The sequence below is a fragment of the Podarcis pityusensis genome, assembly GCF_964106645.2.
Source record: "Podarcis pityusensis genome assembly, chromosome: 12".
Taxonomy (NCBI): Eukaryota; Metazoa; Chordata; class Lepidosauria; order Squamata; family Lacertidae; genus Podarcis; species Podarcis pityusensis.
The window spans coordinates 40,912,550-40,925,375 of NC_138037.1; the positions used below are offsets into that span (position 1 = coordinate 40,912,550).

Below are 12,826 nucleotides of genomic sequence, written 5' to 3' on the forward strand. Positions count from 1 at the left end.
GCGACGGGGTGAGCTCCAGTTGCTCAGTCCCTGCTCCTGCCCACCTAGCAGTTCGAAAGCACGTCAAAGTGCAAGTAGATAAATAGGTACCGCTTCGGCAGGAAGATAAACGGCATTTCTGTACACTGCTCTGGTTTGCCAGAAGCAGCTTAGTCATGCTGGCCACATGCGAGATGAGAGCCGCAACCCCAGAGTCATTCGTGACTGGACCTAATGGTCAGGGGTCCCTTTACCTTTACCTTACTCTTCTAAATTATGCAAGACATCAAAAATGGCTTAGCCAAAGTGGAACCACCCACTGCCCACTTTTTAAAAAGGACTCAAGCACCACTTCAAAAGCATACCTGATGCACTTTCACACATGAATCTCATAGCCAAGACAGAATATACCAAATAACTTACCATTATCAGTTTTTGGATTCCCGTTGCTGAGCTGCTTTAATCTTTTCTGATGTGATTTCCCATTGTAGTGGATCTGTGCCTGAGCAGCAGAGTTCAGCTGAATGTTGCACACATTGCACAAAGTAAAACTGCTGTGTTTCTTCTCTCTTTCTTTCTTTTCCTCACTGTCATCAGGTGTCAGGTCTGCCTCGCCTTCTCTTTCATGAAAACATGTGAAATTTGCAGTATACGGTACATTGTCTTGAGATGGATTAGGACTCCAGGGTTTCTTCATAGTTTCTAAGATAAACAAAGAGAAAACTATGAGTGATGTGTGTACCGCGCATCTAGCACTTTCATCCTGTGGAAATTTTGTGGTCTGCACTTAGTGTCAATGGAGCAAGGTTGTGTTTCTCACATGGTATCAGCAATGCCTGGTTGGCTGGTTAGTGTGGCTCCCTGGCCCTAACGTCAGAAAAATCAACATGCCATAGGGGGGCCAAACAGTGAAGTCCCTTCTACACATATAAAGATACAATTTCAGATCTGGTGGGGAATCATATTTTTGACTGCTTCCATTTTCCCTTGATGGCTTAGTATTCTCTTTACAGTGAGTTTATTTAAAATAGAAGATCATTAAAAATTGAACCCATTGCTTGTAGTTAGAAAAGACACAGTCAGTTCTGTTACTTCCACTAACTCTAGTGTATGGAAAGACTCAACCACAGCTATCACAGAAAAAAACACTATGTGGAGCAGCTTAAAGGTCTTCATCCAAATCACAAATTGAGAAATCTGATTTCTAATAATGAATTCAAAAATTACAGACATTGAAGGTTATTAATCTAACTCACATTTGAAGATAGTCTAATTAATTACTTCCTTGAACTACTCACAGTGTGATCCTATATATGTCTGCTCAGAAGTAAGCACCACCAAGTTCAATAGGACTTACTTCAGGTTTAAGGATTGCAGCCCAAGACTCTGCTTTATTCAAGAAATCTAATATATTTTTAAGGCTCCCAAACCTCCTCTTTACATGTGCATAGCACAGAATGGATGGCATTTTAAACACTTCACACAGTAGTGCACTAAACTTTACAATTCTAACACAGTAGATCTTGTGATATTTGGAGTTTTTCCCCAACACTGTCATTTGGTAATCATAAATCTCATTAGCTGCAGGGAAATGCTTCAAAATATTAAATGATTGCATCTTAAAGACTCAGAATCCAACAGGGAAATTTAAAATGTACTAATCCCTAGTAATAATTAGCAGTTCTTTATGAAATAAGGCCAGACTCCTGAAAGCATAGGCGTGTGCTGCGATACTGAAGACAATGTGATTTGTGCACATTTTCAGGATAAAGGCCCAAGAAATGAAAGTGTTAGAGTTTAGTAACTGGTAAGTTAAGTTGCAGCCAAGAAAGACAGACTCCAGCTGCAGCGCTGCTGGAAAATTGCTGTACAATTTGGACAAGTTACAATATTTCACATCAGTGTAACCAGAGTTACATACTGTGTAAAATGGAGCTATTAACCCTTTTCGGACACGTAAAACACTGTGAGAAGTACAGATGGAGCCTGTGTTAATACCGAGAATTACTGAAACAGATAGAATTCTATCTAACAGATAGAATTTTCAAACACCATTTTTGATGTGCTTCCTTGTGGGAAAGGAAAAGGAAGTAAACACTGGAAAAAACAAATATGACAGAGCTTTTTCTGAGTCATTGCTTAAACATACAAGAGGCACTTACTTCAGACAAAACACTTACAAAGGACACCAAAATTAAGTTAGCCAACTTACCATAACTGGTAAAAACCACAAATTATATTTGTGTTTATGAAAACATGTATCATTAGTGTCCAGGATTTCAGATATTTTGGTGAACAGAGATCATAGGCCAGCTAAAAGCAAAATGTTAAGGAATAAAATGGTCTACCCCTTAAACCAGATATTCTAAAGGTCTTTAACTGCAAACTTATGCTTCTGCTTTCTTCTTTGTCAATCACTCATAGCCGAGTAAGATTGTCTTTCATCAATAAGGTCTTAACAGTGTGTCTGTAAGTGACTGTGGAAGCCAATTTTAGATCCACATGTCCTTCCACAGTGGGGACATAGGTTTCTGGGTGGGGGTTGAACATGGTGAGGATTTGCCAAACGTGCCTTCCTCTTAGCTTGTTTCTGCCTTTCGTCCTGAGTTCGTGCTTCTTCAAATCCATCACGCCTTTGGTAGAGGCTATTCTCCAACTAGAGTGCTCACAGGCCAGTGTTTCCCAGTTGTTAATATTTATACTACTAGATTTGCCTTGATATGCACATTTACCAAGAAGTAAGTCCCACTGAATTCAATGGGTTTTACTGATTCAGCATAACAGGATCATGTTGTATTTCTGAGATCAGTCATGAATTTTTTAGATGATGTCAGAAAAACATATCTCTTTCCACCTGCAAAATGGGGGAAATGCTATAGCTTAGTTGTACGCTTTGTGTCCCCATTTCAGTACCCAGCATCTATAGAGTGGCTTGGGGAAAGCTCCTATACGAAATCCTGGAGAACTGCTTCCAGTCAGTGTAGACCAGGGGTAGTCAACCTTTTTATACCTACCGCCCACGAATGCATCTTTCTTGATGGTAAAATTTCCTTAGCGCCTACCAGTGCTCAATGGAAGGAGAATTCAGCTTGTACCATAGAACCCCCTACCATCCACCTAGAATCCTGAAACGCCCACTAGTGGGCAGTAGGGACCAGGTTGACAACCCCTGGTGTAGACAATACTGAACTAGATAGACAGACCAATGGCCTGACTCACTATAAGGTAATTTTCTATGCCTCTATATTACTATAAAAGGTGGCTGTAAAAATTATTGAAAAGTTAAATTAAGAGCAGAATGCAAAATTATTTTTTATTATTATTTATAACATGCCAGTGTGCATGTTGCCATCTGGAGCTCTATGATCAATTTACAAAGTTCCTGATCACAAGGAGTTTATAATCTAAAACTGACAGTGGAGAAACTATGAGGTAGGTAGAGATCAGAAAGTCGAGAATGCCTGGATAAAAATCCAAAAGGAATGAAAGTATATAAAGAACTTCTCAGAGTGTTTTTCCCTGATTAAACTAGTGCCGAAAGAGCAAATATTCCCTGAGGAAGGCAGCAAGGATTCTGTATCTACTATCTCTGGAAGAAGGAACAAAAGAGCTATCATCTGTCAAAAGAATATTTATTTATTTATTAAAAGGTTAAGCCACATCAGCACTAGAATTTCCCAGGAAGAGGTATCAACTGTGAACAAACTCTGAGAACTATAGCTCTGAGAGGGGAATAGGGTCCTCCTAATAACTATCAGCATCCTTAACAAACTACAGTTCCCAAAATTATTTGGGGGAAACCAAGACTGTTCAAACTAGTACCATAGTGCTTCAGGTGTACAGTTCAGATGGGGCCCTAAGACTTACAAAAATACTATTAGGAGGAGGACAAGCATAAATCTTAAATGCAAATAATGAAATAACATCAGCATGCCCGTTTCTGTTTTTCAACATCCATGCATCTTCTGCATTGAAAGCATTCCCCACTAGAGAGCAGTATGAATTTAAAATTACAAATACTTTGTGTGTATATTATATAGATAGATAGATAGATAGGTAGGTAGATAGATATACACACACAGGATAATAACTATGTTTTTCTATACAACCGCACAAATATTTTCTAATCTTTTGAGTCATTTTAAAACCTAATATACAGGAGAAATTATGTACATTTTGTGGTTAACATGAGCCAAATAGAAAATGTGCATAATACTGATGACTGTGCATTCACATGAAGGAGTGGAGAATGTACACAAATAGGCAGCATTAACATCTTGTACATAGTTCTGCCAAAATACAGAGTTTCCACCTGAAAACTGCATATTGATCAGATTATATACAAATTCTTGACATGAATTCACATTTTACCAGCAACATTTGAGTCTATGCATACTGATTGTTTGTGCTGCTCATTTGTGAAAATTCATGTAAATGTATGCAACTGCAGGTCCAGATTTTGACTGTTAAAGGTTCAGGGATCAGTAAAAACAAAAGGGGGAAAAAAGCTTTATGAGATAAGGGGATAAGCAGAGAGTTTGGTGGAGTAGTGAGGTAGAAGAATGGATGAAGTGGATGGTAGAGTAACTCTTGAATTCACAGCCCCTGTTTGGATTCCTTTAACAACATTAGGATGTGCAGAAAATATTCAGTTGACAATTGGCATGGACATAAAGTTATGGGTAAAACTTCATTTTCTTAATACCCATACTGGGGAAAAGAGGCATCTGTTAAATTCCCCTGTGTCAAGACAGAACAGATCCGGAGGGGGGCGGTGTTGGAAATCAATGGACATAACAGAATAGCAAGTTTTTTTCAGAAGTAATTGTAATATTAATAAATGAATGTTCCTCCACTGGTCTGGTGAAAGAGCCCATGGGGCAAAGGTGGCAGGTCAGGAGTTTAAGCACCACGGAGAGCTCCAAGTGAGCAACTTGTTCTAGCCAAAGTCAAAAGCAAACCAAGGCTGTGTACACATTACCTGCTTAAAACACAACTAGGTACAGTGGTACTTCCGGTTATGAACTTAATTCGTTGCGGAGGCCCGTTCTTAACCCAAAACTATTTGTAACATGAGGCGCGCTTTCGCTAATGGGGCCTCCTGCTGCCGCCGGTACATGACTTCTGCTCGCATCCTGGGGCAAAGTTCAAAACCAGGAGCATCTACTTCTGGGTTTACGGAACTCGTTAACTGAAGCGTTCATAAGGGGGGGTGGTACGTAACCCAAGGTTCCACTGTAATTATTTTCCCCGCAATTCAGAGTGAAGCTGGTTGGAGGTGGGGCAGAGAGGAATGCATCAAAATGTATTATTTTCTTAAAATAAATGAGAAGATAGATACAGGATAGGTATGGATCGTGATAAATGTTGTGTTGTCCGCCACTTCCCAAATCAGTGGTGGGAACACAGTGGATTCAGAGCAAATAGGAACATGTACACTGCCTTATTCCATTTAAGTTTCTGCCCCCAGACTACCCCTCCCAGGTGCTGTCCCCTTGTGGAGAACCTCTGGCTTGCAGACAGTTACTGCTATGTTTCATGACCTTCTGCTGTACATGCTCCCTGTGCTACTGGACCTTTAGAGGACTGAGAGAGACATTTGGTTTGTTGGGCTGAAGGGAAGACATCTATGAAGATCCTGGCTCTGGCTCCAGAGGCCCAGGTATTTTGGAACGTTGTTCTGTGGGCTCCTCATGTCAGTCAGGCTCAGAGAGCCAGTGTGGTGTAGTGGTTAAGAGCGGTATACTCGTAATCTGGGGAACCAGGTTTGATTCCCTGCTCCTCCACATGCAGCTGCTGGGTGACCTTGGGCCAGTCACACTTCTCTGAAGTCTCTCAGCCCCACTCACCTCACAGAGTGTTTGTTGTGGGGGAGGAAGGGAAAGGAGATTGTTAGCTGCTTTGAGACTCCTTAGGGTAGTGATAAAGTGGGATATCAAATCCAAACTCTTCTTCAGTAGTCTCTCAGTCTCTAGCAGCAGGCTCAGAGCCCTAAAGTTTATGACTCTGCAGTCTCCAACACTTTTCCTCACTTAGGTATTAGCATAAGAGTTCATTCTCAGAACCAGAGGATAAGTGATCAATTTTTTTAAAGATTTTTTTTCTTTATATACGTTAAAACATGGAAAACAAAGGTAACTCTTCAGTAAAAAATCTATTAGCAAAATAATTTCAATTTGCTTTTTCTTTCAGATCTGTTCAATAAATAAACAATCCCTGTGCTATGACTGGTACAATGCCTACAGCTACACGTAACAAAAAGAAAGTATTTTGTCTTCGGTGCCTTGTGGCAGATCATTAAAATTGTCCAGGGTGGGCTTTTGAACTTGGAGCAAATTCTATGCTGCATCTCTGCAATCAGCAGGCATTCCCAACCTATAGCTAAGTCCAACCAGTTTAATCTATGTTTCAGCAATATATTTATGCTGGAAAGCACCTTAACGGAAGCCTAATTGTGTTAAAATATGCTGCACTCATTTATTTAATTAAGTTCTATAAAAAGAGATGAGCACTAATCCATCACATATGTTATTTAATTAGCAATACATATCTCTTTCATAATCCTTTGTAAAGGAAACAGAGCACTTTCAGTGGCTTATAAGCAGATTTATTAGCATCACTATTCAAATTCTAAGAAGTTATGCTGCAGTTACTACAATTTCTGCAACACCTATATCTGTGCATGTGACCATCTTATTTCCCTTAGCCTCAGGATCCTAACGAAAACAAGTGGAGTTGGTCTCAGTATGAAGAGAAAATGTAAAGTTGTCTGTGTTATATTCTTTTAGAATATTAAGGCTGCTATGCACTTACCTGGGAATACGCCTTATTGAAAACAATGGAACTTACTGAGTAGACGTGCATAGGATTTCACTATAAATTTACTACCTTAAAAGGACCCAAGGGGTTCAGCTGAAACTATAAAGCAGTACTTGTTGAATAGAAATAACTACAAAGAAGATTGCTTTACAGACTTTGGGTGGAACTGAACATTGCACTATTTATGAACGTTCCATCTGTGCAAGCATTTCAGTTCACCAGATGGATCAATCCCCCTTCTTCCCTGTGCACTCACAGTTCTGGGGATTTCCTCAAACCCCAACAAGCCAATTTCAGAGGGCACAGCGGATGTGGGGGAAGCCCCATTACTCAAGCAGATTTCTTTGTGCTTTGGGCTTCTGCTGATGGAGCTCATTAACTCAATTCTGCCCATGGGCTTGGATCATAACTAGGCTTCCATCAGCAGAAGGGCTCCATCCATACTTGTGTTTTAAATTTTAACTTTTGTATGTTTTAAAGTTAAAATGCTGAAATTGATTAAAATTACCTCAACTTTCTAAGCATTTGGGTAAGCTTGTCTAAACTAGAATGTTTTTACCAGGCGCCAAAAAGAATACTTTAGTATGGTTTACTCCTCCGTAAAGTGTAACATTCCACTTTGGCTATGCTGGGAACCCCTTTCCCTGGTGTCCATTCCCCCCCTTGTGAGGTTTTTAAGTGAAGTTCTTACATTCTTTCTAATGGACATCAATACCTTTAAAATGATTTTAAGAGAAAAAGCAAGTAGGGGGATCATTTTCTTTTCATGCTCCTAGAAACAGAAGCAGGAGAAACAAGGCTCTTCTGTACTGTTCTGAAAACATCAAATGTAGACTTGCTTCTCTCCTCCCACTGGAAAATGTTGAAGGTAACTGGAACAAAAGCCTGGAAGCTACTGTTGTAATGAAGCTTTACTCTCTTGCTCAGGCTCTGCGGAGTACTAATGCTAGCCCTGCTGAGTGTGCAAACTCCTTCCAAGGCCCTGTGGCTCATCTAAGCACAGTCAGTAAACTCTTCCAATATGCCTCACTAACCTCAGACTCTGTGGAAAAGCAAATACTTGCATCGTGCATGAGAGAATTCAGAAACTTCTCCTGAGGTTTGATTGAATTAAACTTCATTATCCAAGCCAATTGAGAATAAGACACAGATAAACTCGCTAAAAGTCCTTTGTGAAGATTTCTGTTAGCTGAAATACTGCCCTCCAAGCAAATATCCTATTAAAGACTGAACTGCAGACGAGAGTCATGTGGCTGTGAGAGCTAGCTCAGCGAGCCCTCGGCAATGGACGGACACATTCAAATGATCGTTATCTCAGCCATGTCGCCACCCTGCCCTTTATACACCTCCCTTTGCTGCAGAGTGCAGTTGAAGCAGGGTGCCTCTATTTAACCATAGTTTCACATTTCACCTTCGCTAGTAAAATAGGGCTATCAGCTTTGGAACAAGTCAAGATCTGAAACCAACTGCAAACTATTGTAAGGTTACCAGATTTTCTTCAATGAATCCGGGGACACTTTAAATAAATACATACATACATACATACATACATACATACTACACATTCGGGAAGTTGGTCTGCAGTGATGGCAGGGCAGAGGGGCCACTGCCGCCTTGACCTCAACCGCCATGTTTCCCCTTCCTCTGAGGCTTCTATCTCCTTTCTCCATGAGCCTGGGCAGCCCCTGAGTTGTTGGTTCTTCAGTGGTGGTGGTGGGGAAGCGATGCACTGTGGGTAAGGCATGGGAGGCGGAGGAGGGCCGAGAGCGGTGGTGGCGAGGCTCGGGCAGCATGATGCCTCCCTTCCCATCGGAGCAGCCCCAATCCCATTCCTACTTGCATGCTGGGAAGCTGGGAAGGGAGACTCCCCGTTGCCTAACTGAGAGATCCCTGCCCCTTCCTGCTTGCACGCAAGCTCTGATAAGCAGCGTGAGGCCTCCTTTCATAGCTGAGAGATCCCCGCCCTGCTCCTGCTTGCACGCAAGTAGGAGTTGGGAGGCTGCTCCGATAGGCAGCATGAAGCCTCCCTTCACAGCTTAGATGCTGGGGTCTGGGTGGGTGGAGGCAGCCCGGAAGCTGCATCTTTGAGCCCCTGCACCACCATCATATGCGGACTTCCGAGCAGCTTCTGAAGCCAGCCAGAGCCTACTGCTCCAAGCTGCTAAGACTGCCGTTGCTGCATTTCTTAGATGAAATCCAGGGACATTCCAGGGATAGAATTTGTCCAGAATTTGTTCGCAAATCCAAGGGCTGTCCCCGGGAAACGGGGACATCTGGTAACCCTAAACTATTGTTTAATATCCTGGCTGGTTCTGAAGCTGGTAAGCATTTATTTATTCATTACACCCAATAACACAGGTTTGGCAAAAAACAAGAAATTATACTTAATTAGAGGCTTCCTAGTCGTATTGTGGCTCACACAATGGAAGGAGCTAAAGGCTTAATAGATAAGTAAAAAGACTTGTGCATACTTCAGTCACTAAGCCAAACTATAAAAATCTCAACTGGGTCAGGGTTCCTGAGGATTATCGCTGAAGTTACTAGGGTTACTAGGTCCTAACTCCATAATTTGCTTGACTCTTTAAGCCTGGTACCTTAAATCAGAGTTCAGCCACATGAAAACTTAAGCAAAAGTGAATTTGTTAGCCTCCAAGGTGCCACAAGGTTCTTAGAGTGCAATCCTATACAGTGGTACCTCAGGTTACATACGCTTCAGGTTACATACACTTCAGGTTACAGACTCCACAAATAGTGCTTCAGGTTAAGAACGTTGCTTCAGGATGAGAACAGAAATCATGCTCCAGCGGCGCGGCGGCATCAGGAGGCCCCATTAGCTAAAGTGGTGCTTCAGGTTAAGAACAGTTTCAGGTTAAGAACGGACCTCCGGAACGAATTAAGTACTTAACCTGAGGTACCACTGTACACGTCTATTCAGAAGTGGTACAGATAAGTATAAATAGGACTGCAGTCTCCTCTGGGCTTGAGTTTTTCTGCAATAGAATTCATCTACATGGGGGGGGGGGGGAACCTAATAGAATATTATGAACGTTATGCAAAACAAAGCTAAGGATTGTACCCTTTGGTGTATATGTCATAGATACTTCCCCAAAATGGCTTCCCTATATAGTACCCTTTTGGTACCAGGCTAAATCCACTGTCATCAACAGCTTTTCACAAATCACTCGATTATTGATCACTATGCTTATCGTTCCTCACTGACCTAAACATTTTACACTGCCATTCTCCTGCTGCCTCAGCATCTCTCTGACATTTCTATGGTTGCAAGCTCTCACGTGCAGCGACCCTTTCCTAAAGACACCTTATGGCCGTTTAAAGATTTCAATTTTTTTCTGCAATGGTGTGCATTTTTTCCCTTGGAGGAAAAAGTGCCTGGGTTGCAATTTAAACTTTCAATCTTTTTATCCATAAAAATTGAGGAAAATCTTAAGTCAAGTGCTTATATTTTCCCTGATATGACATATTGTTACATATTGTACAAAACTGAAACACGTTGAATAGCCATCTGCTAACTGCTTTAAACATATATGTTCCAAACCAAGAGAGAGATCAAGCTTACATACACATAGCAGATATGGATGCAGATGGGCAATGCTAACTTCCTTCTTCCATTAAGTCACTAACAGCCACCTACTTTGAGTGGTACTTCTTGGTAGACATGCAAAGGACTGTGCTGTAAAAGTTAACCTGTATGCTGCTGCTTTGGCTATATCCACATATGGAATCTGACTTTCCTTTTTTTGTTTTGTTTTGGGTACTTCAAAGCAAGTAAAACATACATCTAAGTTACAGGGCTAAGTGATACGCTTCAATAATTTTCACCAGTATATCAATTATTTAGGTTTTCCCCATTTTTCTGGTAAATAATACTTGTTTCTTTAATTATTTTTTTAAAAAAACCTACAAAACTAATTGCACCCAGGAAATTACTGTTTTGCTTGGTTTTGAATGAAGCAAGTGGGTGGTACTCAGTGTAGATCCATTGAAAATAATGAACATGACTAAGTTGGTTCCATTAATTTCATTCTGTCTACACTGAGTAGAACTTAGCTGAATACCATCCAGTGTTTTAAATTTTCAGTTTTTGCTTGGTCAAGAACTTTCTACCTCTGTTTCCAGCTACAAAATGGAAACAGCAGCAACTCATTTCAAACGATAACTGAGTGGATGAATAAAAGAAATTCTTAGCTACCTGAATCTATAAAGAAAAGAAAAGAAAGTCAAAAGGAAGGCTTGGCTAACCAGGATCACAGAGAAATGTCCTGTTGCCAATTGGCCTTCCATTGGTGATCCTACAAGATCTCACTATACAAAGCATGGTCTCCCTCAGTGCATGTTTTAAAACTGGGTTTTTTTATTTAAAAAAACCTTTTTTGCTTTCATTGAACAGAGAGTTACCTTATGAAATGTGTGATCTCAATGAGAAATTATAATTATCAATAATGTAAAACCAGGAGCTTTTCTTTCTATTCCCAAAGTGTATGAAATAGCCAAGAGTTTAATTGTTGAATATCCAGGAATGTTTGATAAGATACGATTTGCAGAGCCTAATGCTTCTCAGATTATCTATTAAAGCAGCAGCAATTGCTGCTCAGAAGGCAGTGGATGAGGATGTTGTGCAGAAGTGTCCAACTGTGCAAAGTATAATCATACTGGACTTTCTCTGCCCCCTGAACCCCACTTACTGAGTTTCTACAACATAGTGACTTCAAGGCATGGTTACAGGGGCATTTAAGAACAAAGTAGCATATTGAAAAATGTATAGTATAAGCACATTCAGTTCCTAAGATGAGAAACTGGTCAATAAAGTCATATGGCTGTTAAGTGCCTTATAAGGTGTAAGCTTTTGTGCCTAAGTGCACATCATTTAAACATTCAAAGATTGGATGGGGTTAAAGGTAAGTGACCCAAAATTCATCATGTTTACAATTTTCATAGAACTTGGCAACTAATCTAAGAGAAAACCAATGCAAAAAGCCTTTGTTTAACTGTGATGTTATTTACCTGCAAACAGATTTTGGATTGAATCGTATTTTTAAAGTGGTGTTCACTGCAATAATTTTAAACCAAAGTCCAGCATTCACCTTTTGATTTCTCCACAGTAATACAAACAGGACATATATTTAGTTTGCAGCGAGGGATAATGCCATTTTTCTCATGTTTTGCTCACCAAGATCATTCCAGTATTCTCAACCACATTATCCCCATTGTTCTTAATAAAAATATTTATATACAACTAGTTGGTTAAAAAAACCTCAAAGCAGTTTAAAACAAGAATATTTATAGACAATAAAAATCATGTGAAAACTTTAAATCCGAAAACATCAACCAACTCACTGTGGTGCAATGGGTTAGTGCATCTTGCTGTCAACTAGAAGGTTGGTGGTTCGAGCCCACCCAGGGATGGCTGTAGACAGGATACCTGCATTGCAGGGGCTGGACTACACAACCCTTCCAATGCTAAAATTCTATGATTCTATGAGCTATTTTGGAAAGACGCTTTCTTAATTGCCTGCTGAATCTCTAAAACATTAGCTGAGCATTCCACAGGACTGGGCCAATGACACTAAAAGCTCAGCTTCTTGTTGCTGTCAGATGAGCCTCACCAGCTTGAGGGATGACTAGTAAAGCTCCTGCAGGTGACCTCAGTGATCAAGCCAGGATATAAAGGTATAGGCAGTCCCTAAGGTACCTCGGACCTAAGTTGTTCAGGGCATTGTAAATACAAGGACCTTGAACCTGGCTTGGTAGTAGATGGGCAGATTTAATGGATTAGTGGCATCATGTGATTTTTAAGAATAATGACCATGGAACGGGTAGGACAAAATGCTAAAACACAGTTTAGCATTGTGAGAACAAGCCTGGTCCTCCTCCCATCTCCTCCTCTAGTGGACTCATAAGGATATAAGAAACTTCTGCATCTATTTTTTTATTATTATTAACCACTGTTTAGCACTGTATTTGAAACCTAACCTGTGGCTGATCATGGTATGAAGTTGGCTTGTTTCAA

General features: G+C 40.5%; 1 protein-coding gene across 9 annotated transcripts in view; it reads right to left on the minus strand.

Annotated features, from left to right (window-relative positions):
- ZNF385D (zinc finger protein 385D) overlaps nt 1-12,826 on the minus strand; it is a 609,973-nt gene that overhangs the window by 328,686 nt on the left and 268,461 nt on the right. For all 9 annotated transcript variants that reach the window (XM_080974820.1, XM_080974826.1, XM_080974827.1 and 6 more), the window contains one exon: nt 403-681. In XM_080974820.1, coding sequence (XP_080830946.1) covers nt 403-681 — 279 coding nt within the window. The remainder of the gene's footprint in view (nt 1-402; nt 682-12,826) is intronic.